Source organism: Orycteropus afer, unplaced genomic scaffold, assembly GCF_000298275.1.
Source record: "Orycteropus afer afer isolate SDZICR_OR568_19922 unplaced genomic scaffold, OryAfe1.0 scaffold00219, whole genome shotgun sequence".
In the NCBI taxonomy this organism is placed as follows: Eukaryota; Metazoa; Chordata; class Mammalia; order Tubulidentata; family Orycteropodidae; genus Orycteropus; species Orycteropus afer.
This window is the reverse complement of record NW_006921806.1, coordinates 4,075,748-4,094,320: the sequence shown is the minus strand read 5'-3', so window position 1 is coordinate 4,094,320 and position 18,573 is coordinate 4,075,748. Positions and strand designations below refer to the sequence as shown.

At 42.7% G+C, this 18,573-nt stretch overlaps 1 protein-coding gene across 1 annotated transcript in view; it reads left to right on the top strand.

Moving 5' to 3' along the window:
• COL18A1 (collagen type XVIII alpha 1 chain) overlaps window positions 1-18,573 on the top strand; it is a 112,257-nt gene that overhangs the window by 25,739 nt on the left and 67,945 nt on the right. Inside the window, exon 4 of the mRNA XM_042782025.1 lies at window positions 4,707-5,254. Coding sequence (XP_042637959.1) covers window positions 4,707-5,254 — 548 coding nt within the window. The remainder of the gene's footprint in view (window positions 1-4,706; window positions 5,255-18,573) is intronic.

Here is an 18,573-nt window from a genome sequence, read left to right as displayed (position 1 = left end):
CCATCTTTTGGCTATTGTAAATAGTGCTGCGATGAACATGGGTGTGCATATGTCTGTTCTTGTCATGGCTCTCACTTCTTTAGGGTATATATCTAGTAATGGAATGGCCGGGTCAAATGGTATTTCTATTTTCAACTTTTTGAGGAATCACCATACTGCTTTCCACAGTGGTTGTACCATCTTAAAGTCCCACCAACAGTGTCTGATGTGTCTGATATTTTGCCATGCTTTTGTTTTTAACCTTTTAATGTCACTTTAGCCTATTTTTTTGGACAATGTATAGCTAGACTGCATTTGCTTGTCCTTTTTGGTTTTGATCTGTTTGGCTTGTGTTGCATGTGGTCTACATGCCTCTATTCTTCCACAGTAGAATTTTCTGTGTGTGGTGATTGATCTCTGAAACACTTGAGTCCTCCCTGCCCTCTCATTTTACAACTCTTACTGATTGGGAGTTAGGGCTTTCATCTTTTTCCCTCCTTCCTTTTCTGATTGGTTGTGGCTTTTAATTCCATGAGGTGTCTGAATCTGTGTCTCTAGGTGTAGAGAGTACTGGGAGATTTCTCTTAGTGATTTCCAAACAACAGGGTCTGGTTTCACAAAACTGTCCCTGGAGACAGTATTCCACAATGAGCACAGAGCAGAACTACACAGGCATGGGGTGGGCTGCTCAGAGCTTCTCCTGGCAGCCACTTAGCTTACACTTGTCTGTCAAGGAGACAACTGTGTGGGGAATCACAGTGTAGCTTGCATGTGCACAAGCCCTGATAGCAGTGTGGGCAGTCCTATGTGAGATGTGGTGAGATCTTGTTCCTGGTCCCTGGCCCTGCAGCCACATATCCCTAGGGTGGGACTCAGGTGGGACTACCACAGGCTTCCCTTAGCCTGGCTGATGGTGGTCACTGCTGCCCAGCCCCACGTGGAGGTGAAAGAGTGGTACTCGTGGAGCCATCTCCAATTCAAGAGGAAACTTCAGTCTAAGACCCGCTATCTCTGTGAGTTGTTTCAATTTGCAGTCAAGCATCAAATCCTTGTTCCTCAGAGTCCCCCTCAACCCCATGTACTGACACAGAAGTTGCCTGATTAACTTAAAATATGGGTATGCCTCCTCCACAATATGTTCTGTGAGATAGGATGTTATGTGATTTGGATGTTGTGCCAACACCATATTACATACAGGAGAAATATGCACAAGATGGTCACTAGGCCCAGGACCTGTATTGCTACTGCCATGCCAAGGGACTTTGTGAAAACTTTGGCTCCACCACTGCCAGTCCTTTGTAGTTGCTGCACAGTCTCTGGTCTCCAAGAGCCATGCCTGGCCCTGCCATGGCACACACTCACTGTCCAGCTGGCCGTACCTCATGCCACTGGCTCCCTTCCCTTTCTTCCTCCTCGTTTGTGTCCTCCCCCCATACCCCCAATGGCTTCCAGCCCTGCCTGTCCTTCCTCCACCTCCATGTTCACCCCCAGCAGCCTTTTCTACTCCTCCTTCCACCACTGCCACAGCCCAGACCTGTGGCCACCACCATGGGAGGAGCCATGGCTTTGGCCAAGTGTGACACCAGGGTATGGCAGCAGCCTCACAGGGCATCCTACTCAGCGGCTCTGGTGATCCCTGTGCCATCCCTGCCTGAGGCAAACATGGTGAGACAGGCAGCTGTAGGCAGGCACCAGGATGTCCTCCTCTGCTGCCCCAGGGCTGGGGTGGACATGGGACCCAGAGACCCAGTGAGAGACAGATAGGATCTACAGTACTTAGCAGAATACATCAGCTGTGTTCTGTTCTTGGATCAGGATTTCTGAATTCTATTGTAATGTTATAGGACCACAGATGTATATGTGGTCGTACGTCACCTGAGCAAACATTATGTAGTGCATACCTGTATACGAAGTGGTCCTGGTTTTCCAGACTCATCCAGGACTAGAATGTCAGTTATATGGGACTCTGAGAAACCCCTTTGCAGGACAGAGAGGGCAGTGTGTGTGTGTAGGGAGTGATTCTCAGTCCTCAGCCAACCCTTCCAAGGACCTGTGGGTAAAGCAGGCACCCTCAGAGCAGCCCAGGCCTCAGGCCACATCCAAAGAGGAGTCTAGTTGGCAGGCAGATTCTGAGGAACAGCTTGGGGACATCTAAGTGCTGCATGCAAGTATCTGCATGCTGCACAAGAGAGCACTGGCATCGGCAGGCTGGTATTAGGGAGCAGCCTGGGGGCACGTGAGTGCTGCCTGCAAGTATCTGCATATTGTGCAAGAGTGCACAGCATCTTGGTGCATGGGGGCAGGGCATGGTATCTGCAGGCATGTAGTGTCTGCAAGTGTCTGAGATGCACAGTGTTTGGAGTGAGGGTGATTTCCTACTCAGGAATATTGGGCTGGTGCTTCAGTCACAGCTGTGGTGTTGGGGTATCAAGGGAGGGGATATCTTCTGCTCACAGAGCCTGAATCTGTAGAGGGAGTTGGTGATCCAAGCGCCAAGGCATTCAGAGCCTGCCCACAGAGGAAATCATAAGGAGCTTCATGGAAAGGACGTGAGAACGTTGGGAGAAGCTTGTTCTGTGTTTGGGGTCTCTGGCCACCCCTGTGATATGTGGTGTTTACCAGCTGCTCAGGAAACCAGTGGCAGCTTCATTCTGCATTCTCATTAAGTTTGGAAAAGTTCTAGCTGCCCCAAAGCAGGGGCAGTAGGAAGTATATCCATGTTTTAGATTGAATAGGCTGAGTCATGACACCATGTCACTACCACTTAGGCCAGTGAGATAGTCCTGTTTCCTAACCCTTAGACTGTTGCTCTCAGGTGCTTCTGAACAAAAGGACTTGTCGTGACAGCCACCATCACAGGGGATGGTGGCAACTGTGAACACAACTGTGAATACTGCTGGTCTCCCCACATGCAGAGGCATACTGTAGATCCCCTTGCTCCCATGAGACAGGGATAGCCCATGACCAGGGCATCCTCCCACGTGGTTGATGTCACTCTGCACCTGGCCATCCTTCTTTTCCAGCAGCACTGAATGGGAAGTTGTAGCAACTCACAGCAGGGGCATATAAGCATCCTTATAAGGAGTGTGTCCCACTGAAGTATGATAGGAGTAGGAGTGACCCACAGTGATCTTGTGGGTACTGAAAGGAGCATTGATTAGCAGCCCTCCAAGAGAAGGGGATTCCCTGGGACCCATGGAACCTCTCTTGAAATGTGAAGTCTAGTTGGTTTAGGAGAGAGGGGATCTCATCTCCCAGGTTAGTGGTATATTGAGTGTCCTAGGGCTGCTGCAACAAATACCACAAAGTGGGGGTGGGGTGGGGGTGAGACTTTAAACAACAGAGATTTATTGTCTCATAGTTCTGGAGGCTGGGCATCTGAGATTCAAGTGTTGGCTCCCTCTCAGTCTCTGAGGGAGTATCTGTTCTAGGCCTCTCCCCTAGCTACTGGTGGCTCCCAGCAGTCCTTGGCAGTCCTTGGCAAGTAAATATATCTTCACATAGTATCTGTGTTCTCCCTCTGTGTGTGTCTGTTCTCCCCTTTTATAACACAGAACTTGGAAGGGATTAGGTTTAGGACCCACCCTACTCCAATTTGACTTTACTGATAATGTCTGCAAGGAGAAATAAGGTCACAGGTACAGGGGATAGGACTTTAACATATCTTTATGGGGACAAAATTCAACTCACAGCAGTGGACTTCAGCTATTTTGTGTGGCCTTTTTCAATTTATGGTGATTGTGGCACCCCAGTAATAGTCAGTTAGAAAATGAGCACTGATGCAGGAGAAGCCCTCTCCCTAGGAGTCCCAGTAGCAGCCCCCAGGTCACCATCCTCCAGAGAGACTGGGCTGCAAGAGAGCCCTGCCAACTAACCTGGGGAACATGGCCGCAATTCCACTTTACACCAGGTGTCAGCATTTGCCTGGGAACCTCAGCAGAGAATTAAAGCATAGGAAAGATTATGCTGCCCTAAGTGGTCACCCCTTTTCACTTAGGAATTTAATTTAGCAGGTCTTAGGCATTTAATTTCCTTCCAGGTTGGCACCTAATATAGATAAAAAGGCAGTTAAAATCCTGATGCATAGTTTTCTCTTTCTCTTTCTTGCAGTGGGGTGATGACTTTAAGATGGTACACTGGGTGGTGGTGCCCTGACTGGACTATATGAGTGGTCCTTCAGGGCTGGCATGGAGCAGAGAGGGCTTCATGCCCTCAGCACACCTGTGGCAGTACCTTTGCTCTGATGCCGACTTCAGCACCTAAGAGCCACATCAAAGGAGAGGGCCCTTCCTCACCCACCATACCATACCACCTGTGACAATCTCTTTGCTGTGGGTCTTCTTTTGGTCTCTGAGCAACTTAAGGATCTCTGAGGGTGGAGTAGCCTGTGGTTGCCATGCCCCTGTCCCACTGCAATGCCTGGCACAGCCTTATAGATGCCCTTGACAGTTTTCTGCACAAAGGGTGTGGATGGGACCAGATGGCATATTGACGAGTCCTCCCCAAGTTGGTTTACCCTGCCTGCCTGTCTCCCTGTGGTGCCAGGGTGCCATGGCCTCTCTCCTCCCTCCTGCCTGTCTCCCCAGGGGCCAGGGTGCCTGGGCCTTCTTTCCACCTCCTGACTATCTCCCCATGGTGGTGGGGTACCTCTGCCTCCCTACACCCTCCTGCCTGTCTCCCCGTGGTGCCATGGTGCTTCATTCTCACCCATCTCTCTCCTCTTCCAGAGAGTGCTGGCATGGAGGAGGTGGGGCTCCTACAGCTCCTTGGGGAGCCCCCACCCTCACAAGTCACCCAGATTGAGGACCCTGATGTCGGCCCAGCCTACGTCTTTGGCCCAGATGCCAACAGTGGCCAGGTGGCCCGCTACCATGTGCCCAGCCCATTCTTCCGGGACTTCTCCCTGCTGTTCCACGTGAAGCCAAACACAGGAAGTGCAGGCGTGCTATTTGCCATCACAGATGCAGCCCAGGCAAAGATCCTCATGGGTGTGAAGCTCTCAGATGTGCAAAATGGGCAGCAGCAGATCCAGTTCCTATACACAGAGCCAGATGCAGAGCACACCCACACAGCTGCCAGCTTTCGCCTGCCCTCCTTCACTCACCAGTGGATTCGCTTTGCACTCAGTGTGGATGGTGGCACTGTGACGCTCTATGTGGACTGTGAGGAGTTCCAGAGGCTGCCTTTCCAACGGTCCCCAGCGGGCCTAGAACTGGAGCCTGGTGCTGGCCTCTTTGTAGGTCAGGCCGGAGGGGCCGACCCCAACAAGTTCCAGGTAACCTGTGGGCAGGGCAAGAATGCAGCCCTGGGACTGAGGGACTGTGATGGGGGTGTTCAAGGCCTAGGGTGGTAGCATACTGGAGCCCAGAGTGGAGGCACCCTGGAGATGATGTGAGGGCACCCTGGAGGATGGGGTGGAGGCATTCTGGGAGATGGAGTGGAAGCACCCCAAGGCTGGTGGGGCACAGATTGGGGCTGAGGAGCTGAGGTGGGGCACTCTGAAGCTGGGGGTGGAGATTGTCCACAGACTGGAATGGGAAGCATATGAAGCTGGAGTGAGGGTGCCCTGGGGCTGGGGTAGGGAGCATCCTGGTGCTGCCATTCTCAGGGCAGTTCCTGGGCAGGGTAGTTTCTCTGGAACCCCAAAGCCCAGCCCAAAAGGCTCCTTGGGATGACCAGGGTACCCAGAGGCCCACCCCTTATGTAGAAAATTGGTTCCAGTCCACCAGGGGAGCAGGAACAGATGTCCAGGGCCTCATGCAAAATGGACGTGTGGCCTTTGTTCAAAGGTGTTAAGAATGTCAAGACAGTGATAATAGCTCATTGGCTCAGCCAAGCCTCTCGTGGGCAGGTCACTCATGTCATCTTTACACTATCATCTTCAGAGCACCCACTCTGACTGACCTGGCATTCCTGTTCCATGGCAAGAGTGTGCTCCTTACTATTGTTAAAAAATCAATAGGATACCATTAGTACTGACCATTAGTTAAGGTTCTTACAATGCTTATATTCAAAGTTATAAGGAACTTTTGAACAAAATTTCTGATTGGTTGACATTTACATAACTTTGCTAACTAGTTACAAGACAATCACAAGATCAGTGAGTTTTGGTTGCAAGACCCCTAAAGTTTTGAAAACAGGGTATGTTTATTAATCTTGAAAACAATGTGTTTATTAACTTGTTGTTTTCTAAGCTTCAAGTGAAAGTTAATAAATAATGAAACCAGCCTTTCTGGTTTCAGTGGTCCTAGTCACCTAGAACCAATTATGTGGAAAAAATAAGCTACTTTTATAGGTTAGTTTATAGCATAGCTAAAAGGTTATTTGTTTGAGTGCATAGATTTTTAACAACATTTAACAAGATGACGTAAGTGTCATGGGTGAGAGAGTTCATTCTCTTATTCTTTATGTTTACATAAATCAAAACTTGTAATTTTGGGGGGACATCCTCCTTTTGATCATGATTTGATTAGACTCTTTGATCAAATAACTACAGTCCAGACAAGACACCATCTAGCTTTTTTGGGTCTTGATAGTCATAAGTTCTTGTTGTGACACACATACACTATCTCCGTTGGTTCCGTGGCTGCTTCCTTTTCTTGTTGTTCTAGTTAGAGAGAGACAATTTGTTGTACCTTAGATGGCTGCTCTCAAGCTTCTAAGACCCCAGTCACCAAACACCTTAGCAAGTAAAGGGGATCTATCTTATCAATACCAGGAGGATGCATAAGCCAATAACTTGAAAGCTTTGTCTAACCCATGAATCTGAATTTCCTAACCAAGAAAACAAATCCCAAAGACATTAGGAGACTGACAGCATTAGCTGCTTTTCTACCATGTTATATCTTATTATTATATTTTGGTATACTTTAGTTTTGGTGTCATTAATATACATGTAACATTTTTCCTACCAAGACACACATTATACCTTAAGAAGCAAGCAAATAATCAAGAGTTGATTTATTTTGTTGGTTTAAAATCAAGAAAAGTGTACATCAGAATTGTATCCTTTCACCATACTTATTCAATCCTGTTGTTATGTGCCGTCAGGTCATCTCTGACTCATAGCGACCTTATGTTCAACAGAACGAAACACTGGTCCTGTGCCAGCCTCACAATCCCTACTATACTTAAGCCCATCACTGCAGCCACCATGTCAATCCATCTTGTTGAGGGTCTTGCCCTCTTTTGTTGACCCTCCACTTTATCAGGCTTGATATTCTTCTCTAGGGAATGGTCCCTTCTGACAACATGACCAAAGTAGGTGAGACAGAGTCTGGCCATTCTCACTTCCAAGGTGCATTCCAGCTGCACTTCTTCCAGGACAGATTTGTTAGTTCTTTTAGCAGTCCATGATACTTTCAGTATTCTTCACCAATACCACACTCAAAAGCATCCAGTCTTCTTTGGTCTTCTTTATTCATTGTCCAGCTCTCACATGCATATGAGGCAATTGAAAATACCATGGCTTGGATTAGGTGCATCTTAGTCTTCAAGAAGATACCTTTGCTCTTCAGTTCTTAAAAGAGGTCTTTTGCAACAGATTTGCCCAATGCAAAACATCTTTTGATATCTTGACTGTCAGTTATGATGTCAATAATAATGCTTAGCAAATAATCCAAGAATCTGGACTATATGAAGAAGAACATGGCATCAGGATTAGAGGAAGAATCATTAACAACCTGTGATATACAGATGACACAACCTTGCTTGCTGAAAGTGAAGAGAACTTGAAGCACTTACTGATGAAGATCAGAGACTACAGACTTCAGTATGATTACACCTCAACATAAAACAAAATCCTCACAACTTGACCAATAAGTAACATCATAATAAATGGAGGAAAGATTGTAGTTGTCAAGGATTTCATTTTACTTGGATCTACAGTCATTGCTCAAGGAAGCAGCAGTCAAGAAATCAAATGTCATATTGCATTGGGCAAATCTGCAAAAGACCTCTTTAAAGTGTTAAAAACAAAGATGTCACTTTGAAGACTAAAGTATGCCTGACTTGAACCATAGTATTTTCAGTAGCCTCATATGCATAGAAAAGCTGGCAGCTGGACAACTGAGTATGGAAGGCCAAAGAATTGAAGCCTTTGAATTATGGTGTTGGATAAAAATATTGAATATTCTATGGACTGAAAGATGAATGAACAAATATGTTCTGGTCTTCTTAGTACAGCCAGAATGCTCCTTAGATGGGAGGAGATGAGACTTCACCTTACGTACTTTGGACATGTTTGCAGGAGGAACCAGTCCCTGGCAAAGAACATCATGCTTGATAAAGTAGAGGGTCAATGAAAAAGAGGAAGACCCTCTATGAAATGGATCGACACAGTGGCTGTAACAGTAGGCTCAAGCACACAAACGATTGAGAGGATGGTGCAGAACCAGGAAGTGTTTCATTCTATCATACATGGGTTATTATGAGTTGGAACTATCTCGACAGTACCTAACAACAAAACCAACAACCTATTTTATAAAGGAATTACTTTTATTTGAGTTACTTTAGTGGACAAAAAGTCTATGGTATTTTTCAGAAAATCAATAGAACTTTCAAGTTCTAAGGCAACCTTATCTAGTTTTGATTGTATTCTAATAATTTTTTGTCCAATATAAACAAAGTCTATGCCAGTGATCCCAGGGATTATGGCCACCATGGAACAACCAGTTGATGTTCCTTTAGTAAGTGATATTTTTTTGATAGTTGTTCAGTCAGATGTTCAATGGTTTCTTCTCAATCCTTAAAGGGGTTGTGGCACTCACATTTCTGATTTATCCAGAAGATAGTTTAAAGTGGAGGGAAATTTAATGTACTCCATAAGTCAAATAGTAGATTCTGATCTACTTGTATGGCAGCACTTTGCAGACATAATAAACACACACACAAAAAAAATCATATCCTTTAAGGCCACATGAGAGAAGTTAACTCAATGTCCTGGTAAGGCTAAAGAAGAGTAAATGTTAAGAGGAAGCACTTAACCATTACCTGTATCTGGTGGTGTAGCGCCTAAGGCATTTGATCGCTAACCAGAAGGTTGATGGTTCAAACCCACCAGGCACTCCATGGAAGGCAACCTGGGCAATCTACTTCCATAAAGATTTACTGCCTTGGAAACCAAAAGGGGGTCCTATGAGTTGGAATCCACTCAATGGCAGTGAGTTTTTTTAAATTTTATATCAGTGATGGGTTCATGTACTCTAGATTTATATAGAAAACATTTTTCAACAGTACTGGATAGTAAGTGAACATTTTATTTTGAGAATTGAAAGACACTTTATTGTTAAAAGGAAATAAAACCAAACTAAACTCACTGCTGTTGAGTTGATTCAACTCATAGCGACCCCTCCCTGGGTTTCTGAGGTGGTATCTGTACAGAAGTAGATTGCCTAGTCTTCCTTCCGAGTAGTGGCTGGTGGGTTTGAACCTCCAGCCTTCTTGTTAGCAGTCAAATGCCTTAGGCATTATGCCACCAGAGCTCCCATTTAAAAGGAAATAGAACTGGAAAAAAAAATATTTTCATCTGAAAAATAGCCATCTGTATAACTGGAATTAGAACATAGCACTAATACTTCACTAACACTTATAAACTGATATCTACTATTAGTTACAGTCTTGGAAACCCTATGGGATGGTACTACTCTGTCTTACAGGGTCACTGTGAGTCAGAAATGACTCTATGGCAGTGGATTTTTTTTTTTTTCTATGTTAGTATTAATTAAGGAGTTCTGGTGTTCCAGTGGTTAAAACATTCAGCTGCTAATCAAAATGTCAGCAGTTAGAACCCACCAGCCACTCTGTGGGAGAAAAATGAGGCAGTCTACTTCTGTAAAGATTTTCAGCCTTGGAAACCCTATGGGGCAGTTCTATTCTGTCCTATAAGGTTGGTATGAGTCAGAATTAGTTTTAGTTTTTGTTTTTTAAGGTTAGTTAAATTTTAAGGAAAATATTATTTTCCTTTGGTTTGTAAGATGTAAATCTAAGGCTCAATGTCTTTTGATTTGGCAGTACTGTGAGTGGTCAGGAGAAATTGATAAGAAACCTTGTATGGTGACTTAAGGACTATTTTTGTACCAGTTAATGGGTCAAATTCACATTACCATCGAGTCAAGTATTTGATATACCTTTTTTCCTGGCCAAAGTCATTGCTCAGTTTTTTTCTAGAGTCCTTTGAGGGCAGGATTTATTTTGTATCGTTTATGGTCCTCTTAGTCCACCCCTTCTTGCCCAGCTCTTACACTCTTATGTGCCTCCCTCCCTCTTTTGCGATTATCCTTGATCCTGCATGGGAAGGGGATAATGTCAAAAAAGCCTTATGTCCCGATTTTGTAAAACATTGAACCCACACCGACAATAAAAATGAGTAACAAAATGTCCCTCTAGTTATACATAATCATCAAATAGTAATTTCTTGTACCTGGTTCTCCATCTACAGCCTACCAAGCACCATCTCCAAGATGTTCAATTCTGTCTAATTGTGCCTGAAAATGTATGAGGAAGTGATTCACAGAAGCTTCATTTGAAGGAATATATACGTGACATTCAACTTATAGTAAAGCACGGGTGCCTCCTTGAGCTAAAGTAGTCGTGTGTAAAGCTTTCCTTTTTTTTTTTTTTGTACCATTAATTAATTATCTGCTTTATTTATTTATTTAAACTTTTTACTATGATTTGGGTGAAAGTTTACAGAGCAAATTTGTTTTCCATTCAACAATTCGTACACATTTTGTTTTGTGACGTTGATTGCCATCCCTTCAATGTAATAAATAGCACTCTTCCCACTTCTCCCTGTGTTTACCATTTCCCTTTGTCCTTTCCTATCCCTCCCTTCTTTCTAAGCTTTATCTCTGGTCAAATGCTGCCCTTTTAATCTTCTGTGGTTGATTGTTCTAAGGCCTGCATACCTCCCTGGTGTTATTGTTCCCCTTATAGGCCTGTCTATCCTTTGTCAGAAAGTTGAGCCACAGGGGTGAATTCAGTTCCAGGATTGTAGGTAGGGTATCTAAGTATGACTATGACTAAGGTCTCAGGGATTCCCTTTCTATCAGAGCAGTAAGCTGGTCTTTTTTTATGATTTTGAGTTTGTTCCACATTTTTCTCCTATTCTATCCAGGACTTCCTATTGTGATCAGAACAGTAGGCAGTAGTAGCCAGGCATTATCCAGTTCTTGTCTTCAGGTTGTGGAAGCTGCAGTTCACATTGCCCATTAGTTCTTTGGACTAAGTACTTCCTTGTATCTTTCATGTTCTTCACTCCTCTTTGCTTTGAACAGGGAGCGAACAATAGTTGCACCTTGATGGTTGACCACAAGTAAAGCTATCCAATTTTATAACACCACCTTTCTCATGGCTGTGGTTATTTCATTTAAGGCAGTCAGTCTGTGTTCAGTGTTGTTCAAGACTAAAGAGATAACTTCTTGTGAAGTTTTAATCTTAGCTATAATACTAACATTTCTAATGCTACAGGTGAATATCTTTCAGCATAAGCCATGAGTGATTTACAGTATTTGCATAAGAGTTTTTACAGAGTGTTAGGATTTTGTAACATTATATCTGAGGGGACTTTTACTAATTTTACTGCTGTAGCCATAGCTTTTAAACACCCAGGCAAGGTCTTGGCTACAGGATCCACTGTTAAGCTATAATAAACTATGTTGTTGTTGTTAAGTGCCGTCGAGTCGTTTCCGACTCATAGCGACCCCATGAACAGCAGAACGAAACACGGCCTGATCCCGCGCCAGCCCCACAATCCCTGCTATACTTGAGCCCATCATCGCAGCCACCGTATCAATCCATCTTGCTGAAGGCCTCCCCCTCTTTCGTCGACCCTCCACCCTACCAAGCATGACATCCTTCTCCAGGGAATGGTCCCTTCTTACAACATGACCAAAATAGGTGAGATGAAGTCTGGCCATTCTTGCTTCCAAGGAGCATTCTGGCTGCACTTCCTCCAGGACAGATCTGGTAGTTCTTTTAGCAGTCCATGGTACTTTCAGCATTCTTCGCCAGCACCACAACTCAAAAGCATCAACTCTTCTTCGGTCTTCCTTATCATTGTCCAGCTCTCACATGAATACCAGGTGATTGGAAATATCATGGCTTGTGTCAGGCGCACCTTAGTCCTCAATGAGATATCCTTGCTCCTCAGCACTTGAAACAGTTCTTTCGCAGTTGACTTTCCCAATGCTACACGTCGTCTAATGTCCTGACTGCTGCTTCCATTGGCATCGATTGTAGAACCAAGCAACGTGAATTCCTTGACAACCTCAATCTTCTCTCCATTTATTGTGATGCTGCTCATTGGTCCAGTTGTGAGGATTTTTGTTTTCTTTATGTTGAGATATAATCCATACTGCAGACTGTATTCTTCAACCTTCATCAGTAGGTGCCTTAAGTCATCCTCACTTTCAGCAAGCAAAGTTGTATCATCTGCATATCTCAGGTTGTTAATGATTCTTCCTCCAATCCTGATACCACGTTTTTCTTCATATAGTCCAGCTTCTCGGATTATTTGCTCAGCATATAGATTGAATAAGTGTGGAGACAGAATACAACCCTGACGCACTCCCTTCTTGATTTTAAACCATGTAGTGTCCCCTTGTTCTGTTCGAACGACAGCCTCCTGGTCAAGGTACAGATTCCTCATGAGTACAATCAAGTGCTCGGGGATTCCCATTTTTCTCAATGTTGTCCATAATTTGTCTTGATCCACACAATCAAATGCCTTTGCATAGTCAATAAAACACAAGTAAACATCTTTCTGGTATTCCTTGCCTTGAGCCAAGATCCATCTGACAACAGCTATGATATCCCTTGTTCCACATCCTCTTCTGAATCCGGCTTGAACCTCTGGAAGTTCTCTGTCAATATACTGCTGCAAACGTTTCTGAATTATCTTCAGTAAGATCTTACTTGTGTGTGATATTAATGATATTGTTCTATAATTTCTACATTCTGTGGGATCACACTTATTAAAAACTTATTAAAAAGTGGTTAATGAGCACACTTATTAAAAACCCACTGCCATTGAGTCAATTCTGACTCATAGAGACCCTATAGGACAGAGTAGAACTGCTCAAGAGGGTTTCCAAGTCTGTAAATATTCATGGAAGCAGACTGCTTCATCTTTCTCCCACAAAGTGGATGGTGGGTTGGAACTACCAAACTTTTAGTTAGCAGCTGAATGCTTTAACCACTGTACCACGAGAACACCATCTTTTAATTTTAAGCACACCTATTAGGAGGCTCAAATATACATATATTCTCTTGGGCATACAAAATAAAAAGCAAAAGTATATAAACTTAAATTATAATGAATATCTATTAATTAACTCAATTTAGTATCAGTCCAAGCTCTGGTGGTATAGTGGTTAAGACATTTGGCTGCTAACAAGAAGGTCAGTGGTTTGAATCCACCAGCCACTCTGCAGAAGAAAGATTAGGCAGTCTGCTTCCATAAAGATTACAGCCTTGGAAACCCAGTAAAGAGCTCACTATGAGTGGGAATTGACTTGACTGCAGTGAGGGTTTTGTTGTTGTTTTTTCTTTTTGCATATCAGTCCAAGATTTTAAGTTATCTGACCAAAAATGAAAACCAAACACACTGCCATCAGGTCGGTTCCGACTCATAGAGACCCCTCCTTGGGTTTCTGAGGCAATATCTCTATAGAAGTAGATTGCCAATCTTCCTTCTGAGGAGTGGCTAGTGGGTTTGAACCACCAGCCTTCTGGTTAGCAGTCAGATGCTTTAGGCACTACACCACCAGAACTTGTTATCTGAAGATCTTAAAATTATTTTAAGCCTACATACCGCAAAACATAATTACTATTGCCAGATAGAATGCTCTCTCTATATCGAAGAAGGCAAGGTCTCAGGATAAATATGAGGCAGGAAACAATAAAAAATTTTAGACAATAGTACACTCTTAAACAGTGCAAAGCAAAACAAAGCAACACATACAGGAAAAAGAATGTAGAAAAGCAGATTTTAGGACTACAATTTTATTAACTTGTCAGAATCTTAAGATGGAGTGATCTCAGACCCTTTAGACTTGGCTGAACCCATTTAAAGCTATCTGACGCCTGTCAGATTTTCTTTGGACTCAATCCAAGGAAGATACTCAAATAAAACCTACTTGAGGCATCTATTGGACCCTAGTTCAATTTGGACTCTTAGACCTAATGTAATTTCCAGTGGACCTAGTTCAAGGAGCGTGTTTGAATAAAGCAAATGGGAACCAACAACAACAAAAAAAAAAAAAACAGATGACAAACAAAAATTCTTTGAAATAGTCTCTACAAATTTAATCTTTGTTATAAGTAATCCATTTCTAAGAAATTGTAACATGTGTTTCCAGAGTGAAAAAAGACAAAGCAAATAGGAAGCTCTTTTTCCAAAGAAACCACTTACAAATTCAATTCATCTTTGGTATAGTCAATTTATTTACTGAAAAACCCACATCATGCAGCTCTGTACTGAGAAGATATGTAAGAAGCAGGGATTTTAGGAGGGGGAGGAGAAGATTTGAAACAGAAGGAGTCTGTTTAGAATCTCTAGACTGAAAGCCCTGTCAAACAGCTGTCTGAAGGCACAGAAGATAGAACAAAGGGATGATTCACGAAGATAACTTCTGGGCTATAAGCCCAAGTAATATCTAGCCTGAGTGCTTTCAATAAACATGGGAGCTCAATATGCAAAGGGAGCTGAGCTCAGATCCAGGAAAGATTTACCCCTTGCAATTCAGTTGGAATTCAGTTGGTGAGAGATCAGCCAACACAAGGGGTCCTGTGGGTGCTAGGACATGGTCATTCACCAATTATGGGGTCAGTCAGGGGTCTTCATCTCGAGATCCCACTTCTGACACCAAATAACTGTACAAAATAAACAACTCAGGACAACTTAATAGATTGCTATGCCAGTTTAATAGACAATTTTAAAGTTGGGCAACACAACATTTACTTAGTAAGTGAGTGCTCTTATTAGTTAGGAGTCTTAAAATGCTTGTATACAGAAACTTTTGAACAAAATTTTTGATTGGTTGATATTTAGATAACTGCTAAACAGTTACAAAACCATCACAAGATCAGTGAATTCTCATTATGAGACCCCTAGAGTTTTGAAAACAGGATATTTTCATCAATCTTGAAAACACAGTATGTTCATTAGTCTTGAAAACAGGATATGTTTACTAATATTGAAAACAGGATCTGTTTATTAATTTTGATTGTTTTCTGAGTTTTAAGTGAAAGTTAATGAATAATGAAACAACTCTTTCTGGTTTTAGTGGGCCTGTTGTTGTTTGGTGCCATTGAGTCGCCTTGACTCATAGCGACCCATGTACAACAGAACAAAACACTGCCCAGAGAATGGTCCCTTCTAACAACATGACCAAAGTAGGTGAGATGAAGTCTGGCCATTCTTGTTTCCAGGGAGCATTCCAGCTGCACTTCTTCCAGGACAGATTTGTTAGTTCTTCTGTCAGTCCACAGTACCTTCAGTATTCTTCGCTAACACCACAACTCAAAAGCATCAACTCTTCTTTGGTCTTCCATATTCATTGTCCAGCTTTCACAGGCATATGAGGTGTTTGAAAATACCATGGCTTGGGTTAGTTGCACCTTAGTCTTCAAAGAGACATCTTTGCTCTTCAGCACTTTAAAGAGGTCTTTTGCAGCAGATTCTCCCAGTGCAATGTGTCGTCTGATTTCTTTACTACTGCTTCCGTTGGTGTTGATTGTGGAACCAAGTAATATGAAGTCTTTGACAACTTCAATCTTTTCTCCATCTATCATGATGCTGCTTATTGGTCCAGTTGTGAGGATTTTCATTTTCTTTATGCTGAGATGAAATCCATACTGTAGACAGGTGTCTTTAATCATCATCAATAAGTGCTTCAAATCATCCTTACTTTCAGCAAGCAAAATTGTGTCATCTGCTTATCACAGGTTGTTAATGAGTCTTCCTCTAATCCTAATGCCACACTCTTCTTCATAGAGTCCATTTTCTCAGATTATTTCTTCAGCATGCAGATTGAATAAGTGGAGAAAGATACAACCCTGGCACACTCCTTTCTTGATTTTAAATCATGCATTATCCCCCTGTTCTGTTTCAATGACAGACTCCTGGTCTGTGTAGAATTTCCTCATGACCACAATTAAATGTTCTGGAATTCCCATTTTTCCCAATGTTATCCATAATTAGTTATGATCCACACAAATGAATACTTTTTTTTTTCTTTTTGAAGGGTTAGGGCTGCTACTAACTTATGATTTTGTTTGTTTGTGTGTGTGTGTGTGTGTGTGTGTGTATGATTTCAGTGAAAATTTACAGAGCAAATTCACTTTCCATACAGCAGTTCACATACACTTTGTCTCATGACATTGACTACAATTTACCACAATGCAACAGCTCCCCTTCCATTTCCTCCCCATAGTTACCTCTTCCCTGTGTCCATCCCCCTATGCACTCGTGCCCCCTGAGCTGTCTTTCTGTGCATAAATAGCCCTTCTTTCTCCCATGATCGTTCTCTCCAAGGAGTGTTATCTACCTCAGGTAATTGTTCAACTCATATGCTGGTCTTTTGTTTGGCTAGAAGCCACAGGTGTGGGTTCAATTCCAGACCTGAAGGGCAGCTAGGGACCATAGTCTCAGTGGTTCCACTAGACTCTATCAGACCAGCAAACCTGATCCCCCTCCCTTTATTTTTTTTTCCAAATGATTTTGAGTTTTGTTTCACATTGTTTTCCCTCTCTATTCAGGATCTCCTACATAGCTCCCCCTGGTGGTTGACGGTGTTAGTGGGCACCATCTAGTTCTTCTGGTCTCATTGTCGTATAGGATGTGCATTGCATGATGTACCAGTCACTAGGACTTATTGTTTCCATGAATCTTTGGTTTTCTCCATTCTTCTTTGCTTTCGATGAGGAGAGACCCATCGTTGCATCTGGATGGCTGCTTACAAGCTTTTAAGATCTCAGTCACTACTCGCCAAAGTAGGAGGTGGAACAATGTTTTGTGTAGTATGTTATGCCAATTGAGCTTGATGTCCTCTGTAACTATAGTTCCGAGCCCACAGGTTCAAATACTTGGCACCTCTTTGTAGCTAGCTGTGACCAAGAAGTGACTACAACCTTGTCCCTTGTCAGCTCAACTATACAGTTGGGAATTCTGATCATTCACATAAACTTATAGGACCATTGTCTGCCAACCCTATACATGGTCTTGGGTACACTCCCTGACTCATAGACATACTTAATAATTCAGCCTCTCCACCCCTCTATCTACCATATACCCATGTTTGCCTTCACTGACAATGCAGTACTGTATTTGCAAAAGGGTTCATCTTTGTTGTCTGTACCTCCCATGTACCTCTCTATGTCTTCCTCTTCCTCAATGCTGCCATGTTGATCAATCACATTTGGTACATTGCCCTTCTCTTCACCCAAATCGGTACTTATCTCTACCTATCTAACAGTGTTCCCTCCCCTGCCCTCACACCCCTGGTAACCAACAAAGAAAAATTCCTTCCATACATAAACCTTTCCTTGACTTTTACAATAACGGACTAATACAATATTTGTCCTTCTGTGATTGACTTATTTAACTCAGCATAATGTCCTCCAAGTTTATCCACATGATGTAGTGTTTTGCAGATTCTAGGTTATTCTTTAGGGTTGCATAGTATTCCATTGTGTGTATGTACCATAGTTTGGCCATCCATTCCTCAGTTAATGGATACCTAAATTGTTTCCATCTTTTTGCTGTTGTAAATAGTGCTGCTATGAACATGGGTGTGCATATGTCTGTTCTTGTAATGGCTCTCATTATTTTAGGATATAAGCCTAGTAATAGAATGGCTGGGTCAAATAGTATTTTTAATTCCAACTCTTTAAGGAATTGCCATACTGTTTTTCACAGTGGTTGTACCATCTTACAGTCCCACCAGCAGTGTATGAGTCCCAATCTCTCCACATCCTCACCAGCATTTGTTATTTTCTGTCTTGTTGAAATTTGCTACTAGTGCTGGACCAAGATGGTATCTCATTGTTGTTTTGATTTGCATCTCTCTAATAGCTAATGATCATGAGCATTTCTTCACATGTTTGTTGACCGCCTGAATATCCTCCTTGGTGAAGTGGCCATTCATGTCTTCTGCCCATTTTTTAATTGGATTATTTGTCTTTTTATTGTTGAAGTGTTGGAGTTTTCTATAAATTCTAGAGATAAGTCCCTTGTCCATTGCCAAATATTTTTTCCCAATCTGTAGGTACTCTTTTGACTCTTTTGGAAAAGTCTTTGGAAGCATATAAAAATTTAATTTTTAGAAGGTCTCAATCATCCAGTTTATCTTCTGCTGTTTGTGCATTTTGGGTTACGCTTGATAGTCTATTTATGCCATATATTGTTGTTGTTATGTGCCATTGAGTTGGCCCATTAGGGCACTTAAATTTGCCCCTAGTTTTTCCTTGAGAAACTCTATAGTTTTAGGTTTCACATTTAAGTCTTTGATCCATTTGGATTTAGTTTTTGTGTATGGTGTGAGGTACAGATCTTGTTTCATTTTTCTGCAAATGGATATCCAGTTTTGCCAG